Source organism: Hypanus sabinus, chromosome 6, assembly GCF_030144855.1.
Source record: "Hypanus sabinus isolate sHypSab1 chromosome 6, sHypSab1.hap1, whole genome shotgun sequence".
Classification (NCBI taxonomy): Eukaryota; Metazoa; Chordata; class Chondrichthyes; order Myliobatiformes; family Dasyatidae; genus Hypanus; species Hypanus sabinus.
In genome coordinates this window covers 80,097,641-80,124,950 of record NC_082711.1, presented here as the reverse complement: position 1 = coordinate 80,124,950, position 27,310 = coordinate 80,097,641, and the positions used below count along the sequence as shown (strand labels likewise).

Genomic DNA, 27,310 nt, shown 5'->3' with positions numbered 1-27,310 from the left:
GCATTTTTTCTAAATAGATATTCTGTGCTTAATGCTTCCCTGCGGACGTTTAGATTGTACTTATGTATTCTATTTTATTCTTGTATAACTTTATCTATAGAGATCTACAATTGACTCTAACTTGCTTTGGAGGTTTGGTGTTTTTTATTGAAGGTCTCCCTGTTGGTTGATTTACAGTTTAAGTTTTGCTGCCCTTTTTTTTTCTGTAAATGGTTGATAAGTACTCTCCTCGAACCTAGAATTTCCCCCTTTTCTCCCTTCCTTTTTTTTTCTCTCTCCTTTTAATCTTTTATAATTTTTCGCGGGTAGGTTAGTTTTGGTTTTCCTTTTATTGTCTTTGTATTAAGTTTTATACTTCTGCAGAAGTTGTTCCTATCTGTAATTATGTTTTCCAGTGCATAAACTAGCTACCATTTGCTATATTATTTATACGAAACTGTTGTTAATGACACAGATCTGGAAGTCATATTTGGGTTAATTTTTTTGGTAGAGCTAGCTGCTTTTTTTGGAAGCCATCTAGTTGTGGGTTGCGAAGGTGGGGTGGGTTTTCCAGTTTTAACATCACTCACTGTTTCTATTGCTTTTCTTTGTTACTCAGGACATGTTTATGTTTTGATTCTACGAATCTATGTTTACATTTCTGCTCCCAGACTGATATTGTATTGCTTGACTTTTTATATGCCTGCTGCCTTTTATGCATTAACAATTGATAATGGCTAGTACACTTAAATTTGTGAGCTGGAATGTAAAGGGATTGAATCATCCTGTTAAAAGAAGGAAGGTACTCTCACATATTAAACAACTCAAAGCTGACATTGCTTTCCTTTAAGAAACTCATATTCGTTGTTCTGATAACTCCCGGCTTTTGTGAAAGTGGGCGAGTCAGCATTTTCATTCATCCTTTGCCGCCAAAGCTAGGGGGTCTCCATCCTTATTAACTCAAGTATTCCTTTTGAACTCCATAATAAGATATCTGATACAAATGGCCATTTTATTATTGTTTCTGGTAAACTACATAATACTAAAGTTGTACTAGCAAACCTGTATGCCCCCAATTTTGATGATGTTAATTTTTTTGAACGTTTTTCTTCCTCACTACCAGACTTAAACTCATACTCTCTTATACTGGGTGGTGACTTCAATTGTTGGTTAGATCCTAATTTGGATCAATCGTCCTCTGTTACTAGACCACCTACTAAATCTGCCTTAGCTATCCAATCATTTCTCTCTAATTATGATATCTCTGATATATGGCGTTTTCTTCATCCTACTAAGAGAGATTATTCTTTTTTTTCACATGTTCACCATACCTTTACTAGAATTGACTTCTTACTCGATAACCAACTCATTCCATTTGTCTATTCTTGTGATTATCAGAGTATACTGATTTCTGACCATGCCCCAATTACTCTCTCTTTAAACTTTCCTGGTCTCCCTCAGAGGAATAAACACTGGCTGTTTGATTCGACTTTATTATTGGATGATGATTTTCTAAAATTTATTAAGGATCAGATAACCTTTTATTTTAACACCAATACATCACCTGAAGTGTCATCCCAGATTGTCTGGGATGCCATGAAAGCATATCTGAGGGGTCAAATAATCTCCTATACAGCAAATCTTAATAGAAAGTCCTGTGCAGAGCGATTTGACCTCATTAACCAGATTAAACAATTGGATCTGCTGTATGCTCAAACTAAGAATCCTGAACTATACAAGAAACATGTAGAACTGCAAGCTAAATTCAATCTTCTGTCTACTCAACCTGTTCCCCAACTTCTTGAAAGTAAGAGTCGCTTTTACATTCATGGTGACAAATCTGGTAAATTTCTAGCCAATCAGCTGAGGCATTCCAAAGCCAAACAACATATTACAAAGATCCGGAAGGAGAATGGAGACTTTACATCGGACCATTTAGAAATTAATGACGCATTCAAAAATTTCTATTCTCGACTTTATTCCTCTTTGAATGACAATATCTCTGTTGATCAATTTTTAAATAATCTGAATATTCCTTCACTTTCATCTGATTTTAAAGCTAAACTTAATGCGCCTATATCATCAGAAGAAATATCTTTTGCAATTTCTGCATTGTCCTCAGGGAAATCTCCTGGACCTGATGGGTTCCCCATAGAATTTTATAAATCATTCTCCTCACTTCTTTCTCCTCAGTTATTCTCAGTATTATCTGACTCATTTAATTGCGGCAAATTGCCACCCTCTTTTAATGAGGCATCTATTATTCTTTTATTAAAAAAGGGTAAAGACCCAACAGAGTGTTCCTCGTATAGGCCGATCTCTTTGCTTAATGTTGATGTTAAAATCTTGGCTAAAGTTTTGGCTTATAGATAAGAAACTGTTATTCCCTCTATTATCTCTGATGACCAAACTGGTTTAATTAAAAACTGTCTCCCTTTTTTTAACATTCGGCGTCTATTCAATATTTTATATTCACCTCCAACTGGGATTCCTGAATGTGTTATTTCCCTCGATGCAGAGAAAGCATTTAATCGTATAGAGTGGAACTAACTTTTTGTAGTTTTAGAAAAATTTGAGTTCGGTCAAAGTTTTATCTCTTGGATCAAGTTGCTGTATTTGTGTCCTACTGCCTCTGTTTTAACTAATTTTCAGAAATCCCAGTTATTTAACCTCAAACGTGGCACCCGTCAGGGATGCCCTTTAAGTCCCTTTCTCTTTGACTTGGCTATAGAACTTTGGCGATAGCATTTCGAAACTGTCCTGAATTGACTGGGATTTGGAGAGGGGGTGTTGAGCATAAAGTTTCTCTTTATGCTGATGACTTATTACTTTTTCTTTCAAATCCATCTACATCCTTACCTCCAATGTTTTCAATTCTTGACCAGTTTAGCCAGTTCTCTGGCTATAAACTTAATTTACATAAGAGCGAACTTTTCCCAATTAATAAAGAAGCACAAGAATTAACATTTCGTGATCTCCCTTTTAAAGTAGTCCATAATCAATTTACCTGTCTTGGGATTACAGTCACAAAGAAGTTTAAAGATCTCTTTCGTGAAAATTTTGCCAATCTTGCATATACTATAAAACAGGGTCTGGTACAATGGTCACCTCTATCTATGTCTTTGGTAGGTCGTATTAATGTTGTTAAAATGTATGTTCTCCCTAAACTTTTATACTTATTTCAATCAATCCCAATTTTTATTCCTAAATCTTTTTTTGATTCCTTAGACTCTATTATTTTGTCATATCTGTGGTAGAATAAACGCTCTAGAATTAATAATAAAGTCTATCTCCAAAAACCTAAAAAAGAGGGTGGCATGGCTTTACCTAACTTCCATTTATATTACTGGGCAGCCAATATACGTTGTGCTACCTTTTGGTCTTTTTTCCATGGCCAACCCGAGTGCCCTAATTGGGTGGCAATGAAGTTGAGCTCCACTAAAGAATTATCTATCTCTGCACTTCTTGGCTATGTACTCCCTAGTAGTTTGTCCAGATTAATAGTTAATCCTCTTGTTAGACACACTTTGCGTATTTGGGCTCAGTTTAGGAAATTTTATGGTTTCAATGGTTTTTCCGTTTCCAGCCCTGTCGTACATAATCACCTTTTTCTACCTACTACGTATGACTCAGCATTCCATGATTGGTATAGGAAGGGCATTAGACATTTTGAAGATCTTGTTATTGATAATTGCTTCGCTTCTTTCCAGCAGCTCTCTGCTAAGTTCAATCTGCCCAATGCTCATTTTTTTTTTAGATATCTCCAAATTAGACACTTTATTGTTCCTTTAATTCCTAACTTTCCTGAAATGCCTGAGAAAAATGTTATGGACTTTTTTCTTTCCATTAATCCACTAAGTAAGGTTGAATATCAAGTATTTGTGATAAATTAGCAGCCTTACGACGTGCCCCTGTGGATAAAATTAAAATGGCATGGGAGCAGGATTTAAATACCTCCTAATCTGATGAGACTTGTGACTCGATTCTCAAATCGGTTAATTCAACCTCTTTGTGCTCACCATTGCCTCTTACAGTTTAAGATTGTTCATAGAGCCCATATGTCTAAATCTAAATTATCTCGATTTTACCCTAACATCAGTCCGCTTTGTGATAAATGCAAAAGGGGTGAGGCCTCTCTCATTCATATGTACTGGTTTTGTCCCAGCTTGGAGAAATTTTGGAAAGATGTCTTTATAACGTTATCGTATATTCTGAATCACCACCTAGAACCAAACCCTTTAATTGCTCTGTTCGGTTTCTGGGGTGAGACAGATTTACGTCTGAGTTCGGCTAAGTGTCGAATATTTCATTTGCCTCTCTCCTGGCTGGACGTTTAATCCTTCTTAGATGGAGAGATGATGCCCCGCCCACGCATGCTCAATGGCTTTATGATATTATGACCTGCTTGGACCTTGAAAAAATTCATTATTCAATTCTTAATTCGGACTTAAAGTCCCATAAGGTCTGGGGACCTTTTATTGAGTACTTTCATAACCTTCCTCCTAACTAAGGTTTTTTTCGGTCCTTTGTTTTCAGCTCCTTTTTCTTTTGGTAGTAGGCATTAATATCTTCTGTTGCTAACTGTATTCACAGTTTGGGGGTTTGATTGTCCTGATTTATATTCTCTATATTGTGTTGTGGGTGGTCTGGAGTTTCCATTTTTTGTTTTATGTTGTGGGGCTTGGGGAGGACACTAATTTTACTTGTCTTCAATTTGGGTGCTTTTTCAATTATCTTTCTTTGTATCAGATTGTTATTGTATGCTTATTTTTGCACTGTATCAATGTCCTTTATTTTGATCTGGGTTTTTTTTTAATCTGTAGTTATGTAGAAAATGTATAAAAAAACTAATTAAAAAAAAAGATTGGACTAGTCTCATTAGTATTGGTTTAGATGCACAACATTAAGTTCATGCTCTGAAAATGGATTAATGGTGTCGAGAACAAACTTGAAATGCAACTAAATTTAATGTCCAGTTATCTAAAATTGATGATATGGGCTCACTAAATGGTCTTCCACTAGATGGTGCTGGTTATCAATGTCCTATAAAGCCTTAAGACACTCAACATTTTGCGAACAGCTTTTTCCCCTTCAGCCGACAGACTTCTGAATAGACAATGAACCCATGTACACTATCTCAGTATGTTTTTCTTTTTAAAAAAATCTCCTTTTGCACTACTTATTTAATTTTTATAGTTATTTATTATTGTAATTTATAGATTTTTAAAATCTGTACTGCTACTGCAAAACAAATGTCACACTATTTGCCAGTGATATTAAACCTGATTCCAATCTGAAATAGAAATGAAAATGCTATAAATGATTAACAGGTCGGGCAGATCTGTGTATAAAGAAACAAAGTTAACATTTAGATCAATGATCCTTTGTCAGACTGGTGAATGAGAAAACATTAACAGATCCATGACACTGACTAGCAGCTTTAACAACTTGTGCACTTCCAGCACAGAAAGTTTTTATTGCATTACCAAAAGGTTAATGTAACACATTATTACTGACCTGTAATTTTTTCCAGTGCATTAAATCCATGATTTACAGCTATTATATCAAGGAATGAAACAGTGCCATCCTCAAACCTGGAATGAAAATTATATTTTAAAATCACACAAACAGTTCAATAAATTAATCATATTTGTCTCCAATCTGATCGCAATGGCATTAAACTGACATTACACTTGATTTGGCTTCAAGATCCTAATTATTGCTTTATCAATGCATTTTATTCCTTAGTCAGTTTAGACCACGGATATATGTCTGTTTTAAGAGATTCTGCAGAAGAAAAAGCCAAAGTTTAAATCATTGGACTAAAAAAAAATTGATGAATAACTAGATTTCTATGAGAGGAAATAAAGTTTGTTCCAACAATTTAAAAAAAAAAATCACGTTAAATGCATGGCTCTTCTACTTGTTGGTATAAACAAAGCAGTCACATTTAATGCATATTGATCAAGAGTCTAATGGCACAGGGTTACAAAAACAACCTTTTCCTTAAAGTCAACAAAAAAAAAGTTGGCCATCCACTTCAGGAAGAAGAGCAGAGCACAGTATAGATTCATGGAGACAGTCTTAGTTCAGAGCTTTAAGTTCCTGAGTATAAACATCACAAGTAGCTTGTCCAAGTCCAAGAAATAGGAAAAAGAAAGCACAACAGCACCTTTACTTCCTCAGAAGACTAAGAAAATTGGGCCTGTCCCTGTTGATCCTCCATTTTTATTGACACACCACACCTTGGCATGGCAAATGCTCTAGCCAAGGTTGAAAGAAATTGTCACCTTGCTACCTTGGAAAAGTAGTCAGCATAATTGAAGACCACTCACACCCCAGACATTATCTCATCCCTTTTTCCACTGGGAAGGTGAAGAGCTTGAAGACATCATCATCAGGCTCATTGGCAGCTTCTATCTTGTGATTACAAGACCCTTGAATGGTCTTTTACATTAAAGATGAACTTTCAACCTCACAATCTACCCTGTCATGGTCCTTACACCTTACTGTCCACACACTGCATATTCTCTGCAACTGTAACATTATCTTCTGCGTTCTGGTTTTGCTTTCCCCTTGTGCATTGCCATTTACTTGCTTTGAATGTTTTTCCACTTAATCTCAGTATACATGACAATAAAAAACCAACACCAAAATATTTTGTTAAATAATCATAAAGCATAAAGGAGATTTCTTGTGCAAGTTAAATTGCATTTCAATTCTAATTAAATGGAATTAAACTTTCAATCATACTCAAATTGCTCCTAGTTTTATAATTCGCATGAGGTTTCTGACTCAGTGTGAAGATTAACATCTATCAGAATGCAATTGTTCCTACTTAAAAGTGTGAAGATATTTTACAGGAAAATGCAAATAATTAATAAAAATTACAAGTTAATAAGAACAGCTTTATAATCGCTATCGCAATATACTTATGTATGGCATGATCTGCCTGAATGGCACATAGAGCAGTTTCTTGAACAACAAACCAAAACTGTTGAGACTGAGTGAGGGAATTAATATGGCTAACTTTTAAAAACTGAGTTCCCAGTCAAAAAATGTATGTTCAATTCCTTATTACGAAACCAGCCAATTAAAATCAGCAATATTTGCAAAACTAACAGAATTAGCAAAATAAGCAAAGTTACTGCTCAACTAAAAATAAGGAAGAGAAAATCCGCAGACGCTGAAAATCCGAGAATCACACACACAAAATGCTGGAGGAATTCAGCAGGCCAGGCAGCATCAATGGAAAAAAAGTTCAGTTCACGTTTCAGGCAGAAACCCTTCGGCAGGATTGGAGAAAAAAAGCTGAGGAGTAGATTCTCCCTTCTCCAGTCCTGTATCTCTTTCACCAATCAACTTCCCAGCTCTTTAGTTCACCCCTCCCTCTCCCAGTTTCACCTGTCATCTGTATAGTTAGTGTGAAATTTTCAAATCCTTCTTAAACTGCTTCATTAGATTTAGAGCATGCTGTTCTGCAATCTTCCTGCTATTTGGCATGTTAACCTCTTTCCTTCTCAAAAGGTAAACTAATCTGGTAGTAGCTATCGACTAGTTTTGCAGAATTTGTAACCAGCTCCATGAACTTGTGATCTCTTGACAAACCAGGTTGTTCATCCAGACTGCATTCAGGGAAGCCTGCCTTGAACTGCACTGTCAAACCTCATCCAGGTTTAAACTGAGATCATGTCAGCTCAGGCTGTGCAGTCTCTCCAATTACAATTGCCTCCTTTCAGTGGTTCATTCACAGTATAACCCAACATTGTTCCAATTGCACAAGGTCAATTATTAAAACAATGAATCATTTGCAACATATCCAATACTCTAGGTACCTCCATCCCCATCACCAGCTCAGTTTCTGAATCAATCTCTGGCAAATGAACACATTTCCAGGGAGACTACCCTAGAGATCCCTCTGTCATGAAACATTTCATTTGTGGATATGCCTACTTTCCTGGATATAGATATTTGGTAGATCACAATAGCTTACACCATCTAAGCCAGCCACTTCCAATCCTGAGGCAGTGTAGCTATTCATGACTTTCTCTTGACCCATGATGTGCAAGAGACTGCGTGTCCTTTTTCCTGTTGGGTTGAACTTATTCATTCGGCTCACTGTGCAAAACATGGCTGTACTCTCTTGATCTAGGAAAGTACAAGTAACCACCATCTTATTACCTACTTAGACTTCATTTGTACTGGAATTATGGGAGGTTTACGCTCATGATCACCAGCCCCTGTAAGGCCATTGGGGACCAGGACACTACTGTGTCTGATTCTTCCATGGATTGTTTCAATTCTGCTCCCGTTTCACTGGAGTGAATACCAATGTAATGCCCTGGTTCATATTTTTACTGTTATGCTATATGTATTTCATTTTGGCAGCTCTGTAAGAGCAGTCTGTTCTGTGTTCATGCTTACTTGGGTTACTGTTGAAGATGAGAGAAGAGAAATCTGTTCCATCCAATTAGGATGGTTGGATTAAGGAGAGGTTCCTCTGGTGAAGGACACTAAAGGTTGGGCTTGCAACTTTTATTCAAGAGGAGATCGAGAGAGAGAGAGAGAGAAGATGCTGGGGAGAACCAGTCGTAGCATATGATCCAGTGCGAGACCTGTTTGTTCGAGATGGATTGCGAGCAATGTTCGGAAGGTTGTGTGAGCTTTCACACTGACTGAGGACCCAGTGCATGAGTGACAGAGAAGTTGAAGATGAGCTCCAACTTGTGCACATTTGACTGTTTAATTAGAATGGGCCCTTTTCTTTTTGTTATTCTTTACTAACCCTTTAATTAAGATTCATAAATATAATTCCTTTAACCATATACGGTGTACTGTCTGTTACTTTTTGTGGCATTAATTTGTAAAAGGGTAGCAAATGACACAGCATCCACACAAACTGGGGCTTAGGGTGGTATCGCGCGCGCTTCAAATTTCACAAGTTTGGCAGGATCAGAGGTTGTCTTCCCAAGATTTATGCAGCCAAGGAAACCAGAGTGTTTCAAGAAGTATGCTGGGATGCTTAAAATCGCATGCCTTACATGAAAAGCACTTCCCACAATCCTTGCTGACATGTCCTGTACACAAGCAGGCAAAACAAACACCATTTTCCTTAAGGAAAGCAATCTTATTATTATGAGCCCTTTTCTCCAGCTGACGGCACAAATCCAGTGTGTGTTCACCCTCGCAGAAGACCAACCCTCTTTGGCTGATGAGACCATTTCCCTTCTATTAGTCCCGATTCACTTTTAGCGTTACTCCTCACAGTGGACACAATAGTGGCAAAGCTGCTTCCTTTGGCCTTAGAATGAAGTTGGGCCTTAGTTTTGTTCACACCTTTGCTCATTGCCAGGGATGGAGCATCCACGACATTGTACCAGCCTAAGAAAAAGACTATAGTCTTGAACAGCTTTCATGTCTTCAGATTTGATAGAAACCCAAGAAGGTCAATTTGCATGTAGGCGGATACAATTTTCTGTTTATTACCAAAATGTTCCTGAAGTATAGCCTTAGCCTTGACATATCTTTTCTTACAGTTGACATGCTGAAAACTTCCAACAAGATCTCTAGGGTGACTCCCAGTGTACTGTTCAAGGAAATAGAGGCAGTCACTATCGCTGTTAGTCTTGCCTTCTACACTATAAAGGCCTTCATGAATGCTTAATACTGCAATGGATCGCCATCAACAATTTGAATCTCTCTTTTAGGCAAAGATGAAATGCTTTGTTGTTGTGCCAATAAGGTTTTTTTTTTCCATTTTGCTTTGTCATATTATCCATAATACCGTTTTAAGCTCTATTGTCTGAAAGAAGAATGTCCCCATGCTCAAAGTGAATGAACCCATGAACACTTCGAGCTGTTTTGATATGACATAGGTTCAGAGTGCCTCATTAGTGCAGCCTGAGAGTAAACTCCCCGATGGAAGGTGAGATACATATTCACTTATTGCAGCAATGTGACCTTCAATGTAACATGTTTGCGTCAACCATTTTTTCACATCCTCTTTGAAAGGACTGCTGCACCTTTCAGTGCTTGAAAAACATTCATTATTTATCCTGTCCATCCTTGGAAAGCAAAGAAATTAGCATCCTTAGCAACTGCTTCACAGATACAAGTCAAATTCTCAAGATGAGATTGCACTTGCACAAGATCCTTAATTGATGGTATTAAACATTTAATTTTGTTTTCATTTGTTTCATATTCTTTTTGAAAACTTTCAATCCTATTTACCAAAGATTTGGCAATAAGTTTAATTTCTCTTTTGCCAGTCCCAACTTCAGGGTCACTGACATCAGTTCCATGCTTTGATTCACTTAGTTCTCTTCTCATTGTGCAACTTGCCATTAACTCTGCCCACAGCGCACTGTCATGTTCAATAAATGTAGGCAACAAAAAATGTCCATGCATCCACAGCGCTTAAACCAGACCAAACACACAGCATTTAATTCAATTGTCGGCAACCGGAAGAATATTTCAGCACTTTATTAAAACAAAGTGCTGGACTCTCAGGCAAATATTTCACAGTTGAGCAATGGTCCTCAATGGACAGGCAGTGCTAACCATTCAAACCTGTGTTTAAACCACAAATACACAACATAAATCAACAAAAGGTTGCAGGTAATCCTACCACAAGCTGCTTCGGTTTTGCCAGCAGGTCCAAAGCAATCCTTTACTGTAGACTAGTGTCTATTTGGTATGACTATTATTTTTTGACAAAATACAGCAGTTACTTACAAAACAAACCAAAACCATCGAGAGACAGAGTGAGAGAGTTAACACTACATGACATGCTTTAAATTACTGAGTTCCATGTTGAAAAAAGTACATTTGATCCTTTATTATGTAACCAATGATGAACGATCAAAATTAGCAATATTAGTTATATTTGTGAACTGAGCACTCAACAAAAAATATTCAACCAAGTCTCTCTATAAACATAAAAGACAGAGCATGAACATGTGACTACACTAGCTTGCTTCGACTGCACACAAACCCACATGACAAATTACAGTAATCCACAATAAAACGCACAACACAAAATACAATACAGATAGAAAATCTGTATGGCTCTTGCAGCATGCTAACAAACTTTTCACTGTACCCTATTACACAATACCAATCAATTTACAGTTTTTGTTCTTTAGTCACTTTGCATAACAGTGGCAGTAATGAAATAGCTTTAAGTATTTTAAACTAACCACTTCGCATTAACACTCAATATCATTACCATCGCTGTAGCCTCCACCATCATCAGCCTTTGGATATATACAGAGGTTAGGTTAGATATATACAGAGGAATAAATTTAACTACAAGAATAAATCCATCTGGATAATCCTGCAGTAAGTGATTTGCCTCTCTCCAACATTAAAAATGCATATATCTGACAGAACATTCTTTACTCAACCTTCCTCAAGCTTAATACCATCCAGGTAAAAGCAGCCCAAATGACTTGCACCTTACATATTATACAAAATTATGCCTTCAAATTTATCTATTCGCTAAAAATCTCAAATGTAATCCTCCACTATTTATTCTCTTTTCCAAACTAATTGTTCTAAATTCAAGTCCAATTGAGCCATGACAAAAATTATCAGCATGGTTGCCCTCTCCAGTACCACCTGAAAACAATAGATCTTTTTGTAACAACAAGGGTATTTTTAATTGTATTCCATTGCAACCTTAGCCCTCTCTTGCACAAGGTGACTATAATCACCTCTTGAGCTATTTTCCCCATGTACATGGCTATGCCAAATCATCAAATTCACAATGAAGACTCAAAAGCCTGCAGATGTTGAAATCTGAAATACTGAAGACTATTTGCTACACCAAATTCATAACATTGATATACCAGAATTTATGGTTAAATTATGAGAATAGGTAATACAAGCTTGTATTTTAGTCTTCTTTAGTTAAGTGGAATTTGATGTGACTTGATCATGTTTTTAAATAATTAGTCATTTATAATAGTATATAGATAAAAATAATTTCTAGAGAATACAGAACAAAAGCAGATAGTATTGAATTAGAAACTTAAGAGAGACTGCAGATGCTGGAAATCTGAAGCAACATACACAAGACAGTGGAGGAATTCAGCAAGTCAGGCAGCATCCATGAAGGGAAATGAACAGCTGATGTTTTTTATATAACCATATAACAATCACAGCACGGAAACAGGCCATCTCGGCCCTCCTAGTCCATGCCGAACTCTTAATCTCACCTAGTCCCACCTACCCGCACTCAGCCCATAACCCTCCACTCCTTTCCTGTCCATATTCCTATCCAATTTTATCTTAAATGACACAACTGAACTGGCCTCTACTACTTCTACAGGAAGCTCATTCCACACAGCTATCACTCTCTGAGTAAAGAAATACCCCCTCGTGTTTCCCTTAAACTTCTGCCCCCTAACTCTCAAATCATGTCCTCTCGTTTGAATCTCCCCTACTCTCAATGGAAACAGCCTATTCACGTCAACTCTATCTATCCCTCTCAAAATTTTAAATACCTCGATCAAATCCCCCCTTAACCTTCTACACTCCAATGAATAGAGACCTAACTTGTTCAACCTTTCTCTGTAACTTAAGTGCTGAAACCCAGGTGACATCCTAGTAAATCGTCTCTGCACTCTCTCTAATTTATTGATATCTTTCCTATAATTCGGTGACCAGAACTGGACACAATATTCCAAATTTGTTGTCTTAAAATTAGAATTCGACTATTTAGCAGAGCTAAATTTAAAAGGAAACTTTCTTCTAGTGTGTACTAAAAATTCAGTTTTCTCTTATTTAATGTGACAGGACAAAATTAAAACAAAGCCTTGAGAATACTTAACAGCCATCATCTCTAGTTCTAGTTTTCAAAATCACTGTAAAGTTCAACAGAGAGATGTTATGGAAGGTTTCCAAGTAATGGCCAGCTAGCCATGAAGTTAGGAAAACAGATAAAACAATTATTGTCTAGAATTCCTTGTAGATAATAAAGCAAATGTGAAATGGAGATACAAGAGAATGTAGATGCTGGAAACCAGAGTAACAAACTGCTAGGGATATGTTCAATGAACAAATCACATGGATGGAGAGGACAGCCTAGGATACCAACAAGGTTACCTCAAAGGACCATTTGAAAAATGACACTGGATCAAGAAGCTGAGTTCTGGAGGTCCCAGAAGAGAACCTCATTACTTTTCACATAATACTACATTATCTAAAAATAGTTGACCCACCCCAGTAATTTGTCTTTACTCAGAAAATTGAATTGATTAGGTTTTCTCTTGTGCAGAGCCCTTCTACTTGGCCAAGATTTTATTCCATAGAATAACTCAATCGTGAAACCATGATTGTCAAGTTGATGAAGTCTGCCATCTTTGGAAGAACAATATTTAAGTTTAGCAAACATTTGTTTGGGGTCAAGAGTTAAAATTGAAGATGTACAAGCTACTAGTGTCTTGGCCACTTATCAATGGTAGTCAAATGATACTTCACATAATTAATTATGCGGTGTGCTTATAGATAAGATATATATTATGCTTTCACGGAAAAGGGTGTGATCATTCATGATTTGTAGATATCTTAAAGTGCTCTGCAGCCCATTTAGTATTCTTACAGTCTAAGACTAATCTATAAAACATAGCAGGCAATTTGCCACCAAAAAGAGTGGTAATAATCATATAACTTGCTTGAGTACTGTTGGAAAACAAAATAAGCTGGAATGCCCTATCATGAATTTTCCAATTCTTGTTCAAAAATTTTGGGAAGCTACTTGACTTCCACCTGTGAACGTAGGTGAAATCTAAGTTCATCACTTCATTGATATCATTAGCAGTGCAGTATTTTTCACTGCAGAACTGGAATGTCAGCCCAGATATTATACTCAAGTATCTACAACTTTAGCCCAAAACTAACTCTGAATTGAGGAAGCCACCATCGTCACAACTGGTACCCAAGGGTGTGCACTTTAAAACAACAACAGAGGCTTCAAACCCTTGTCTCTGTTTAAAACTACAGTCAACAACAAATACATGTCATACAATCAGCTTGTGTTTTGGCAAATGAAAATTTGCATCCTGAAGATTTATACTCTAACAGAAATTAAAGTGGCTCAGCACCTAAATGGAAGGTGTGTTCCTAAGAACTAAACTCAGGAAAGGAGTGGAAAGTCCAGGAGGCTGACAACGTTCTCTGACAGGACCACATGAATCTTTTCAAATTAAGCAACAATGGATCAAGGATTAAAGTTCAGAGGCCTCAAAGTTATGAGCCAATTACTATGAGGATTTTTAGAATGCACCTTCAGTATTAAATCTTAAACAAATATAAGCACATCTTGCCCTCAAACCGGCAATGCCCTATTAGAATAAGGGAGAGAAAAGAGCAAAAAGAAAAGTTAATGGAAAAGATTCTCAAATATTTATCATGGACTTCTTTCCTCAAAGTACAGGTTCAACATTCATTCATTGCCAGTCATTAGGAAATCTTACTTCAGATCAATTAGTATAACATACACAAGTGAACTGAAAAATTCCCAACCTATTTCAGTAAGAATCTGAAGACAAGAACACAAAAAAACTTAGTAAAATCTTCTTTAAGCATGGTGATGTAAAGATAAATGGATTGTGGAAAAATTATTTTCTCACAATAATTACATAATACACTTTAATGAACACTCAAAATAATCCTAGCTATTTCAGGGTGAATTATTTTCCTTCTGAAAGGAAAGTAACTTACCTGTCACTAAGTGACTGTCTTGGGACATAGAAATCCTCTGTTGACAAATAAGAAGCTGCTGTTCCTCCTCCAAAGTATTTCTTTCCCAGCATGTGTTCACATTCATTTTTCACCAACAGAGCACCTAGACCTGTCGGAAATCCAAAAATTTTATAAAATGAGATGGGGATGAAGTCTGCCTGATATGAACTGAGGTCAAGTGGAGAAGTGGTCACAAATGAGGCTGCATCCACTAGCACATTCCAAGTCCCAGGAATTTTGCTGAAAGGATACAATCTTTTGGACTTAATATCCTTTATCCAAGAAAGTGGGTATTTTGTCCCTGAGAAGTTACTTTGAGCAGGGTAGCAGAACAGATGGTGAATGTGGAAATTTTCCTCCTTAGCCATGTTTATCTCTTCATACAGAATGTTTTTATCATCATGAATTTCATCCAAGCTTATTGGAAGAGTTGCAGCACCAGCTGGAACAGATAATCCTCTCATACCCACCACAGAAGTGTGGTTATCGGTCAGGTAACAAAACTGACTCCTTGCGTCTCCATGTTCTGCACAGGTCCATTGAAAGTTTTCTGCTACTAGTTTAAGAGCTGCAGTGCATCCTGATGTGAAAATGACTGTATATTTTTCTGGGCTGGTGTTGAAAAGCTGGAGAATCCTACAAAATACAAAACAGTAATATATTATCTGTTATTGTTTAACAAAATAAATAATGTAGGTAGGATGTGGGAGTGTGGAGTCCAGTTCCACATGTAACATGTCAGTATCAAATTTTACCAAAGCAATAAATACTCTGCTGGAGGAAAAGAGGGGGTCATGCTACATCTGTGAGAGGAAAGGAATTATCAATGCTTCAGGGCAAAACCCTGCATTAGGACTAAATGCTGAGTCCCTTCAGTAGATTGTTTGTTGTTCCAGATTGTAACATCTGTAGTCTTCTGCATCCTCAGTTCTATTGATTAGCCTTAACTCAATAGTAGAACTCTCACCTGCAAGTCAGAGGTCATGGGTTTGTCCAAACCACAGACTTGAGGGCAAAACTTAGATTGGAGTACTGCAATAGCAAAACTGCCATCTTTGAAGATGGCAACTTGAGGCTTTGCTTGCATTTATAGACAGCTGTACATGATCATCAGGTGAGTTAAGTCTACCATGCACACGCATGGTGAGGCACAAGTACAATGAAAAACATGCTTATAGTGGCATCACAGGCGTGTAGATTCAGACAACACACCACATAAATCAGACTTCAATTATATAAGACATTGAGGGGAAAAAACTGTGCCAAAACAAGACGTTAGTGCAAAAATAAACACTGTTAGAGACATATTCATAGTAGCACAAGAAGAGGTCCATAATGTTTCGTTGCTGAGTTAAGGCTGTACAGGTCAGTACAATAACATTATTGTTGTAGGAAAGTAGCTGTTCTTGAACTTGGTGGTTTGGGACTTCAAGCTTTGATGATAAATATGACCTTCTTGACGTAGTGCCTCATGTAGATGTTTTCATTGGTGGGAAAGGTGTGTCCATGATGAAGCAGGCTGCATCCGAGATTTTAATGCTCAGATGTTGAAGGCTGGTCGTTCTTTAGGGCAAAAAAAAAACTTCATTTTTAATTTCTTTTTTGTTTGACATTTCTATTCACATTCTGGAAAAGACCCGGCCTTTTAACTAAATTAGAAAAGGAACTCAATGCCTTCTATGCCCGTTTTGAAAGGGAGAACATAACTACAGCTGTGAAGGTCTCTAATGCACCTGATGACTCCGTGATCCCAGTGTCTGTTAGCACAGGAAAATAAGATGGTGAAAGGGGCATATGGAATATCAGTTTTCATTATCTGGGCATAAAAATAAGATCAGGGATGTTATGGTATAACTTTATAAGATAAAGTTATCTGTGTGGATGAGTATGCGCCCACAAAGACTTACTGTAAATTCCCAAACCACAGCCGTGGATGAAACAGGAGGTACATTGTCTGATGAAGGTTAGATCTATGGCATTCAAGTTTGGCAACCCAGGCCTGTATCAGAAAACCAGGAATGATTACTGGAGGGCTATTTCAAGGGTGAAGAGACAATTTTGAATGAGGTTGGAGGCGACATTGGATGTACGGCAACTCTTGCAGGGTCTGCAAGACATTACTTCCTACAAAACGAAAGCCACTAGCATGAATGGCAGCAATGCTTCACTACCAGATAAACTTAACACCTTCTACGCCCGCTTTGAAAGGGAGAATACAATTACAGCTGTGAAGATCCCTGCTGCACCTGATGACCCTATGATCTCCATCTCAGAGGCCGATGTTAGACTGTCTTTAAAAAGAGTTAACCCTCACAAAGCAGAGGATCCTAATGGAGTACCTGGTAAGGCTCTGAAAACCTGTGCCAACCAACTAGTGGGAGTATTCAGGGACATTTTCAACTTCTTACTGCTACAGGCAAAAATTCCCACTTGCATTAAAAAGGCAACAATTATACCAGTGCCTAAGAAGAATAATGTGAGCTGTCTTAATGACTATCGCCCAGTAGCACTCACACCGACAGTGATGAAATGCTTTGAGAGGTTGGTCATAACCAGACTGAACTCCTGCCTCAGCAAGGACCTGGACCCATTGCAACTTGTCCATCGCCACAATAGGTCAACATCAGACGCAATCTTAGTGGCTCTCCACATGGCTGGACAACACAAACATCCATGTCAGGATGCTGTTCATCGACTATAGCTCAGCAATTAATACCATCATTCCCACAATCCTGATTGAGAAGTTACAGAACCTGGGCCTCTGTACCTCCCTCTGCAATTGGATCCTTGACTTCCTAACCGGAGACCACAGTCTGAGTGGATTGGTGATAACATATCCTCCTCGCTGACGATCAACACTGGTGCACCTCAGGGGCATGTGCTTACTCTCTACTCTCTATATACACATGACTGTGTGGCTAGGCATAGCTCAAGTACCATCTATAAATATGTTGATAATGCAACCATTGTTGGTAGAATCTCAGGTGGTGTCAACAGGGCGTACAGGAGTGAGATATGCCAACTAGTGGAGTGGTGCTGCAGCAACAACCTGGCACTCAATGTCAGTAAGATGAAAGAGCTGACTGTGGACTTCAGGAAGGGTAAGATGAAGGAACACGTACCAATCCTCATAGCGGGACCAGAAGTGGAGAGAGTGAGCAGTTTCAAGTTGCAGGGTGTGAAGATCTCTGAGGATCTAACCTGGTCCTAACCTATCAATGTAATTATAAAGAAGGCAACACAGCAGCTATACCTTATGAGCTTGAAGAGATTTGGCATGTCAATAAATACACTCAAAAACTTCTATAGATGTACTGTGAAGAGCATTCTGACAGGCTGCATCACTGTCTGGTATGGAGGGGCTACTGCACAGGACCAAAAGAAGCTGCAGAAGATTGTAAATCTAGTCAGCTCCATCTTGGAGCATCTCGCCACAAATTACCCTGAACATCTTCAAGGGGCGGTGTCTCAGAAAGGCAGGGTCCATTATTAAGGACCTCCAACACCCAGGGCATGCCCTTTTCTCACTGTTACCATCAGGTAGGAGGTATAGAAGCCTGAAAGCACACACTCAGCGATTCAGGAACAGCTTCTTCCCCTCTGCCACCCGATATCTAAATGGGCATTAAACACTTGGACATTACCTCCCTTTTTTAAAAATACAGTGTTCGTTTTTTGCATGTTTTTCAATCTATTTGGGTAGATGGAGCTCATCAGCCTGGGAAGGCAGTCCATCTAAGAGAGGGAAAACTCTGATTTCAAACCTCTGCTGCCTTGCGGCCATACCCACTCATGGGAAAGGCTTCAGGAGTGAACCCCGAGAACAAATCCGGAGCTGGAGTCCCTAAGGCAGTTCGACATTGTCTTTAACCTCGCTCTGGCAACTCCTGTGACGTCACTGGTGCCAAGCTCTATCGGCCCTCGACCTTCCCTTGGAAAACTTCAGTGGTGTGGAGAGGGGAGACTTGCTGCTTGGGCAACAGCCAGTCTTCCACACAACCTTGCCCAGCCCTGCGCCCTGGAGAGGACACCCGCAAGACTTTCTAGGCGCAGATCCATGGTCTTGCGAGACAAACGGATGCCATCCAACTCAATATATGTATACTGTAATTGATTTTTTTTTCTCTTCTATATTTTGTATTGCATTGAACTGTTGCTAAGTCAACAAATTTCATGTCAAATGCCGGTGATAATAAACCTAATTCTGATTCTGACATTATATACAGTAGATCCTAATAGAGGATCCTAATAGAAGACAGTGAGTGGTTGTGGTGACCGGTGGAACTTCTGTGCATCTTGTCATGAATCCTACAGTTTTACACATAACTGTAATTTCTGACTGAAACAACATGCATACCTGCCATTTACAATCTCATCCTAGAACATTGCAGTAGGGTCCACGGCAGATTTCTTTCATAGTTCAGAAGTGTGGCCATGATTATGGCCATAAAGATCTCATTGTTAAATCTGGCCCCAACTTTGCATCTTGACATTACTTGCACCACAAGTAACTTTAAAGTTCTCTATTTACCATTTAAAACCAGTTTACACCTCATCCTCATTATATACGTCTTCAGACAATGTGGATTCGCAGTTATGCAAGGAACCCATTTCTACCAACATCTCCTTATATGCGTCCAAAGCTCAGTTATGCAAGGAGCACTGCTTTCCCACCAATATAAGTCAGGTGCGCACGCCTCACAGTCTCACTTCCGCCAGTCTCGCATTGGTTTTGGCAAGGTGTGGATGTGCAGTCTTGCGCTCTTAAACTTTTGTTGGTTTTACCTATGCTGCAGTGATTTTGTGCTTGAAATATTTAACTATGCCTCCTAATCGTCCAATGTCATGTCCTGGGCCATCAGCCGAGCGGCAGGGAAACTGCTTTAACACCTGAAAAAAAGTTGGAAATTATAAACAGCGCGGCATCAGGTGAAAGTAACACAGCTCTGGGATGCTACTGCCGGGAACAGAATCTTGCTTTTAAAGTTCTTTTGTTGCTTGCCAATGAGCCAGCCCATCTTAAACATTTGGACTGCATTCATCCTAACAGTGTGTTTCCTGCTGCCTACACAACATCGCTGATTCAACCACTCGACCAAGGTGTGATCCACATTCAAGACATTTTTTTTTAAATGGCGAACTATCTCTCAAGCAACAGATGATGTTGAAAGTCCCGGGAGTTTACCAACGGTGAGGGAATGGTGGAAGTCGGAACACTCGGCACAAATGGCAATGGACATGGACCCAAGTTTAGAACGGAGTCAGCATTTCAGTCATCCCTTCTTCCCTACAAACAAATTTATGCTGAAAAACAAAATGCTGCCAAGCAAACAACCCCCACCACTTTCTTCAAACTGGTGTCATCTCCTGCTGCTGAGAGTTTTGTGAGTCTTCTTTCACCCCTTGCTGTGCTTGATATGATCCTGACACCACAACAACCACTCATCTCCCAGATCAAACATACCTGCCGCTGTTGATGAGTACTGTACACCCTACTATATTAACTTTCTATGATTCATTACGTTGAATATTACCTTAAATTGATGAAATATAATACGAATGTTGCCTTGTGGTACTGCTTTTGTGCCATATTGGTATGAAAATGTGAATAAATTACAGATAAAACATATTCAGGAAGTCCTCTGGAACACATCCCTATTTTCTCCATTTAAATAATTATTCATATTATGCGTCGACTACAAGGAACGTATCCCCCGCATATAACGATGATAGGGTGTATTGTGACAAATTCCAAAAGACCTGTGTGGACCTAATTTCTTCTGTTTTGCTGAAAACATCGCAAGTCTGAGAAGAGTTATATTTCTGATCTTCCAAAGTCAGGGTAGTGTGCTTCATGACAATCTGGAATTCTGGAACTTTAACAAATTGATCCAACCCACTCCTACTTACACCATCTGCCATTTTTGATGCAAATGAAGCCACTATTTGTAGATTCCATATTAAGGATTAAAGGAGCCACATCTTCAATTATGAGCAAATTACAGATGTAAAACATCAAAATCACAATGGATTTTCTGAATCTTAACTTTAAATATGCTTATCAAAATGAAATTTTAAATATTCTGAATACAGCACATCTCTACTCATCTATATTACTTAATAATTATCGCCACTTCAGTACCCTTAACCATGTCTAAGTTACTTGGACCGTGCTCAACACTAAGCAAGTTGGTTCAGCAGCCAGTTTGTATGAATTCTGTAATAATAATTAAAGTAGTGTTACGTCCGTAGCCCCCTCCTTTGTGAGAATCGCCAGATCACTGTTGGGTTGAGTCAAAAGGGGGCCCAAGACATGAGGGGGAGTCGTGCAGGATGTCACATTTCTCCCCCCCCCCCCCCATAGCGATGTAAAGCTACGGGACTTGGCCATTGTCTCTTGGAGACAGATTTGTAGATTGAGATGCTCTGCTACGTGAATGCCCTCGGGCAAAGTGGGCTGGTTGAGGGAGAGATTGCATCACCCCCCACCTGATTGACATCTACGACCCTGCGAGTCAGAATAAAAGAGGGGCTGTAGGAACAACCCTTCAGAATCACCAGAAGAAACGTTAAGCGACCATGTAACAGCAGACGGTCATCGGAAACAAAGCCACGTGCGTTCAATTCTGTGGCTGGAATTGGTGGCTGAAACCACGGAAAACGGCTTTTTAGCTAACAACGGGGAAACCCACTCCCCTGACTCAACGGAGTGACATCATAAAAGACTTGGGCAAGTTTAAACGCCTCCCTCTCTTAAACCCAAAACGCTGCAGCCTGAACGAGCTAATGACTTTTATATTTCCATCGGAAGATACATTATCCCCAGGCAACGATAGTTACATTTTATTGGTTATGATCATACCTGCGCTTTAGATTTAGTATTGACAACGTATATTATCTGTATGTTTGCATTAATCTTATTTTTGTGCCCCTTTATCAATAAATACTTTTAAAAATAGTACCATCAGACTTCAACGGACCTCTCTATCTGTTGCTGGTAAGTGATCCAGTTACGGGAATTCGTAACAAAATTGAGGTTCTCATCTCGGGATTTGACACCAAATTGGGAGGCCAGTGAATCGGGATTGTAAGTCCAAAACTTGGATCTGGTTACGCGGGTAGCCAGACGGGAAACCAGCAAAGATGGACGTGGGTGAATTTATAGAAAACCCGATTCTGGAGACGCTGGAGTTGGCCTCCAAATCGGACTTGATAAAATTGGCGAAGGAGTTAAACCTCGCAGCGGTGAGGTTGTCAATGAAAAAGTGGGAGGTGCGAAGGGCAATAACTCAGTATTATATTGGGAAGAAGGTGTTTACAGATGAGGTATTGGAAAATATCCCTGAAGAGGTACCCGCTAGTGGGACGGCTCAGAGTTGGAGAAATTAAAGTTGGAACATGCAATTAAGTTAAAGCAGCTGGAGGCAGCTGAGAGAGAGAAAGAGAGAGAGCAAGAGAGGGAAAGGGCCGAGAGAGAGAGAGAGAGAGAGAGGGAGAGAACCAAGAGAGAGCATGAAATGAGGTTAAAACAGCTGGAAGCAGATGAGAAAGAAGAAACAAAGGAAATATGACTTGGAGATGGAGAAGTTACGGCAGGAGCCACGAGTTCCGGGATCAGACCAAGAGGAGCGTTTCAATGTTAGTCGAGAATTGAGGCTAGTACCTCCGTTCGAGGAAACTGACGTCGATAGTTACTTCTTGCTTTTTGAAAAGGTGGCAGTGAATCAGAAGTGGCCCAAAGGTCAGTGGGTGGCGTTGTTACAAAGTGTGTTAAAGGGGAAGGCACAGCGGGCATATACGGCGTTGGTCATGGAGGAGGGAGAGGAGGAGAGTTATGACAAAGTAAAGGCGGCCATTCTCCGGGGTTATGAGCTAGTACCTGAGGCGTATAGACAAAAGTTTACAAGTTTAAAGAAAGGGTGGAATCAGACGTATACCGAGTTTGCCTATGAGAAGGGGGTGCTCTTGGACCGTTGGTGCACCACAGAGAGAGTGGGAGAAGATTATGGGCGTCTCAGGGAGTTAATTCTGATTGAGGAATTTAAAGGGTGCGTTTCAGAGGATATCCGGATGTATCTGAATGAGAAGTCCGATAAGTCCATCTCAGAATTTGCTAGGTTCGCAGATGAATATGCCCTAACCCACAAGACAAAGTTTTCCTCGAACAAAAGTACCCAGAGAGACCGTGGGAACAATCGAGAAAGTCCGCCGGCTGAGGCAGAGGTCCCGCCGGGAGCTAGTGTTAAGGTCGAGGGGGAAAGGCCAGACGGCCAGAGATTTCCAGGCTTGACCTGTTTTAATTGTGGAAAAGTGGGACATATTGCATCGCGGTGCTTTGCTCCGAGGAAAGAAACAGGAAAGGGGAAAGCAGCAGTCTCTATCGGATGTGCCGTGGTAATCAGTAGATCGACAAGAGAGCCCGGGTAGACAGAGTTAAAGAAGGGTTGGAGACTTGTCTGTCACATGGAACCGTGTCTGTGAGGGAGGGAGACACACCAGTTCCCGTACGGATCTGAAGAGACACGGGGGCTGAGCTGTCATTGATCAGCAGTAAGGTACTAGAGTTTAGTTGAAAGACGAGAATGATAGCTGTAAAGGGAATAAGTAAAAGGACAGAAATGGTGCCCTTACATAAGGTCATTATGGATTGTGAGCTGGTATCTGGACCAGTTGAAATAGGGGTGCGATCAGAATTCCCGAGGAAGGACGCGGACGTCCTTCTCAGTAACGGTTTAGCAGGTGGTAAGGTTTGGGCAGCCATGACGATGGCCAGCCGACCGGTGAGTGATGCGGCCCCACACCTAGATTCCAGGATCTATCCTGCACGCACGGTCACTCGCAGCCTGTCGAGAGAGGCAGCTGAGAACGAGAGCAGTTTAAATCTGGCCAGTTTCGATTTGGCCGAGACGTTTCTACCGACCTTGTACCACGAGGGTTTAGAGGGTGGTAAAACGAACAGTAGTAAAGTAAAAGAGGGTAAGGAAGTGGAGGCAGATCTGCCTTTATCGAGGAGAAAGGTCCTAGAGGCCGGAAATAAAGATGAGGAACCGCTAGAGCAGTTAAGAGGTCCAGAGTTGGACAAGGATGATCTGTCTGGTTTGGCAGAACTGTTTGAAGAAGTTGAAAATTCTAAAGGTGTTCCCGATAATGAAATGAGGGCAGTCCTAAAGGAAAAGGATGCCATTACCTCGAAGAAGTCTGCTGGGTTGGCAGATGAGGTTGTTTCAGCCCCCGGGGTTGAGTTTACTCCGGAAGGGAGTTGCCCAGAGAGTACCTGGGAGGATCGGGGGAACTTAGAATTTGAAAAGGGTACGGGTATTGAAAGCCTGGAAGAGGCCAATGCCCCGTTTGAGTGTGTCCAAGATGGGGATGCACGTGGTACTGAACCTAGTAACGGAGCTCAGAAAAAGTCTGAGGTATTTGATTCAGTGGAATGGGACGGCCGTCCTTGTGGGTCAGATAGACTTGGTTCAGTGAAGAAAGGGTTAACCTTGGTAACAGTGGGAAGTGAGAGTTCCCAGGTGTTTGTGCTCAAAGGTGTGTTTAAAGTTAATGCAGAGTTTAAGAATGGGGAGAAAAGAATTATCATTGAAGGAAATGGGAAATCTGTAGTTCCCAAATCGAATGAAGAAATTTTAAGCTCTGCAGATCGCTTACAGATTAAGCCGGAATATGACAGGGCCCCCCATGCTATTGTTATTCCAGTGTGTGGTGTAAAAGGGCAGAATTTGAAATGCTGCTTGAGCAAGGAAGTCGAACTGAAACCACATAGTCTGAAGGGGCCTGGCGAGAGGGTTAGCCACCTGTGTAAAATTACAGAGGTGGGTGGAAATTCAGAAGATGGTCTAAGTTTGGGACACGGTGTTGATAAAATAATTCCTATGGAACAGGCGGGCAAGGGTTTATCTTGCCATCTTACTCAAATTCCCTTGAAAAGAGGCGACGGTTAATGAGGACGCCATTTTTAAATAGCAAAGCCGGTTGTACGGGATTTCGACAAAGCCTGTGAATAATAAAGACAACCCCCTTGGAAGCCTGCCTGTTCAGTTTGAAAATGACCTAAAGACTAGTATTTACATAAACTTTTGTAGATGCATGTAAGCTAAGAGCACACCTCCTTAGTTTTGTTGCTGAATAAAAAATAAAGTAGGTGGTTATTAAATTGGAAGTCTGATGCTACAAGACGTTAGTACAGTACAAGATGTTAAGATATTAAAGAAAGTGACACTGTAATCGTTAACTGTTTAGATACTGAATTGAATGTATAACTGTATTACTCTGTAGAAAAAAAAACTTTGATGTTCTGTTGGATTCTAACCCCCTGTAAGACTCGGTATTATTTCGTTTTTTTTTCCCCGATGGTAAAAAATGCGTTGAAGAAAGGGGGTGTTATGTCCATAGCCCCCTCCTTTGTGAGAATCGCCAGATCACTGTTGGGTTGAGTCAAAAGGGGGCCCAAGACATGAGGGGGAGACGTGCAGGATGTCACATTTCTCCCCCCCCCATAGCGATGTAAAGCTACGGGACATGGCCATTGTCTCTTGGAGACAGATTTGTGGATTGAGATGCTCTGCTACGTGAATGCCCTCAGGCAAAGTGGGCTGGTTGAGGGAGAGATTGCATCACCTCCCACCTGATTGACATCTATGACCCTGCGAGTCAGAATAAAAGAGGGGCTGTAGGAACAACCCCTCAGACGCACCAGAAGAAACGTTAAGCGACCACGTAACAGCAGACGGTCATCGGAAACCAAGCCACGTGCGTTCATTTCCGTGGCTGGAATTGGTGGCTGAAACCACGGAAAATGGCTTTTTAGCTAACAACGGGGAAACCCGCTCCCCGACTCAACGGATTGGCATCATAAAAGACTTGGGCAAGTTTAAACGCTTCCCTCTCTTAAACCCAAAACGCTGCAGCCTGAACGAGCTAATGACTTTTATATTTCCATCGGACAATACATTATCCCCTAGAGTTACGTTTTATTGGTTATGATCATACCTGCGCTTTAGATTTAGTATTGACGACGTATATTATCTGTATGTTTGCATTAATCTTATTTTTGTGCCCCTTTATCAATAAATACTTTTAAAAATAGTACCATCAGACTTCAACGGACCTCTCTATCTGTTGCTGGTAAGTGATCCAGTTACGGGAATTCGTAACAGTAGTCACAACCATCAACCAACAGAAACTAGAATCCAAAAGCTGAATGGATTGAGTTTCATGGGATAAAAGATCAGAACCAGGGAAACTCTGAAACTCTTGTTCTGTTCAGAGGAAGGAGTGAGAGCAGTGGTGCACCAATAGCTGAGATGTGACCACTGACTATCCATTCTGGTAAATGGAAAGCCATGGTTAAAGAGGAGTAAGACATATCAGAGACACCTTTGCACGAAGTCTTATCATGAAACAAATGCATAGGAGATCGGAAAACAAGGAACACAAAGATTGCGAGTGTAAACTGTAAATGTATTACTTATTCCTTAAAAGAAACTTTTTCTTCCCAATTTGAAACAAATGGTGACTGGCTAAGTTAAAGGGTGTCCCAGTGGAAACCAGTTTTCATTTATCCATAAATACTGAAAATATTTACGCTCAAACAGATGGTCTCAGTAAAGTGATAAATGCCGTTTGACTGGAATGCAAACCTAACTGAAATCATAAGCCAAATGATTTAGTTTAACTTCCTTTGGGAAAATTCAAAGATATAAACAAGACTGTCTCATTTCAACCTGATCATGCCATAGGTTTACGAAAACAATGCCTCATCTAGTGTCCTTGAATAGAATTAATCCTTTAACAGGAAGACAGGGATAGGGGGAAAAGGGTGACAAGAAAGCAGGTGTCAGAAGGAGGAAGGAACCAGGGAGGATATAAGGCAGTTGAAAAGGAGAAAGGGGAAAATAATGAAGAAGGAAGAAAAGAATGGAACAGAATCCTTTCTTGTCACCCTCTTCCTTTTTATCCCTACTGAGATAATCTTGCTTATATCTTCAACCCTTCCCAAAGGAAGTCAAACTTAATCACTTGGCTTATGACATCCATCCAGTCAAATGGGAATTTTCACTTCACTGAGACCATCTTTTGATGAATGGAAAAAAATCACAAGTTGTTTTTGTCCGTGCAGAGAAGTACCATGAGCAAAGCTATATTCATAAGCTGTAATCAGGCAGTGCAAATACGTACTTTATGCGTCAAAACAAGTACAGGACCCTTTTTCGTGAATTTACAGGATACTTCAACATGAATTTTAACCATAATGCTTCATGCAAGCTAGTATAAACATTTATTTCCAAGAACTTCAGAATAAACACATTGTTGAACACCTCACTTAATCAAATTCAGAAGTGATTTGTGAATGCAAGTACTACTAGAAAGCAGTATCCATCCCGAGGGACCCCTACCATCAAGACCATGCTCTCTTCTCACTGCTACCATCAGGAAAGGGAGACGCTAGCCTTAGGTCCCACACCACCAAGTTCAGGAACAGTTATTACCCTTCAACCATGAGGCTCTTGAACCAGTGTAGATATCTTTACACATCTCAACACTGAATTGATTCCACAACCTATGGACTCACTTTCAA

At 39.8% G+C, this 27,310-nt stretch overlaps 1 protein-coding gene across 5 annotated transcripts in view; it reads right to left on the bottom strand.

Moving 5' to 3' along the window:
- The window catches only part of mocos (molybdenum cofactor sulfurase), a 143,714-nt gene that overhangs the window by 97,301 nt on the left and 19,103 nt on the right, over positions 1–27,310 (bottom strand). For all 5 annotated transcript variants that reach the window (XM_059972474.1, XM_059972475.1, XM_059972477.1 and 2 more), the window contains exons 4-5: positions 14,704–15,360; positions 5,497–5,573 (exon numbers count right to left, since the gene is read on the bottom strand). In XM_059972474.1, the coding sequence (XP_059828457.1) occupies positions 5,497–5,573; positions 14,704–15,360 (734 nt within the window). The remainder of the gene's footprint in view (positions 1–5,496; positions 5,574–14,703; positions 15,361–27,310) is intronic.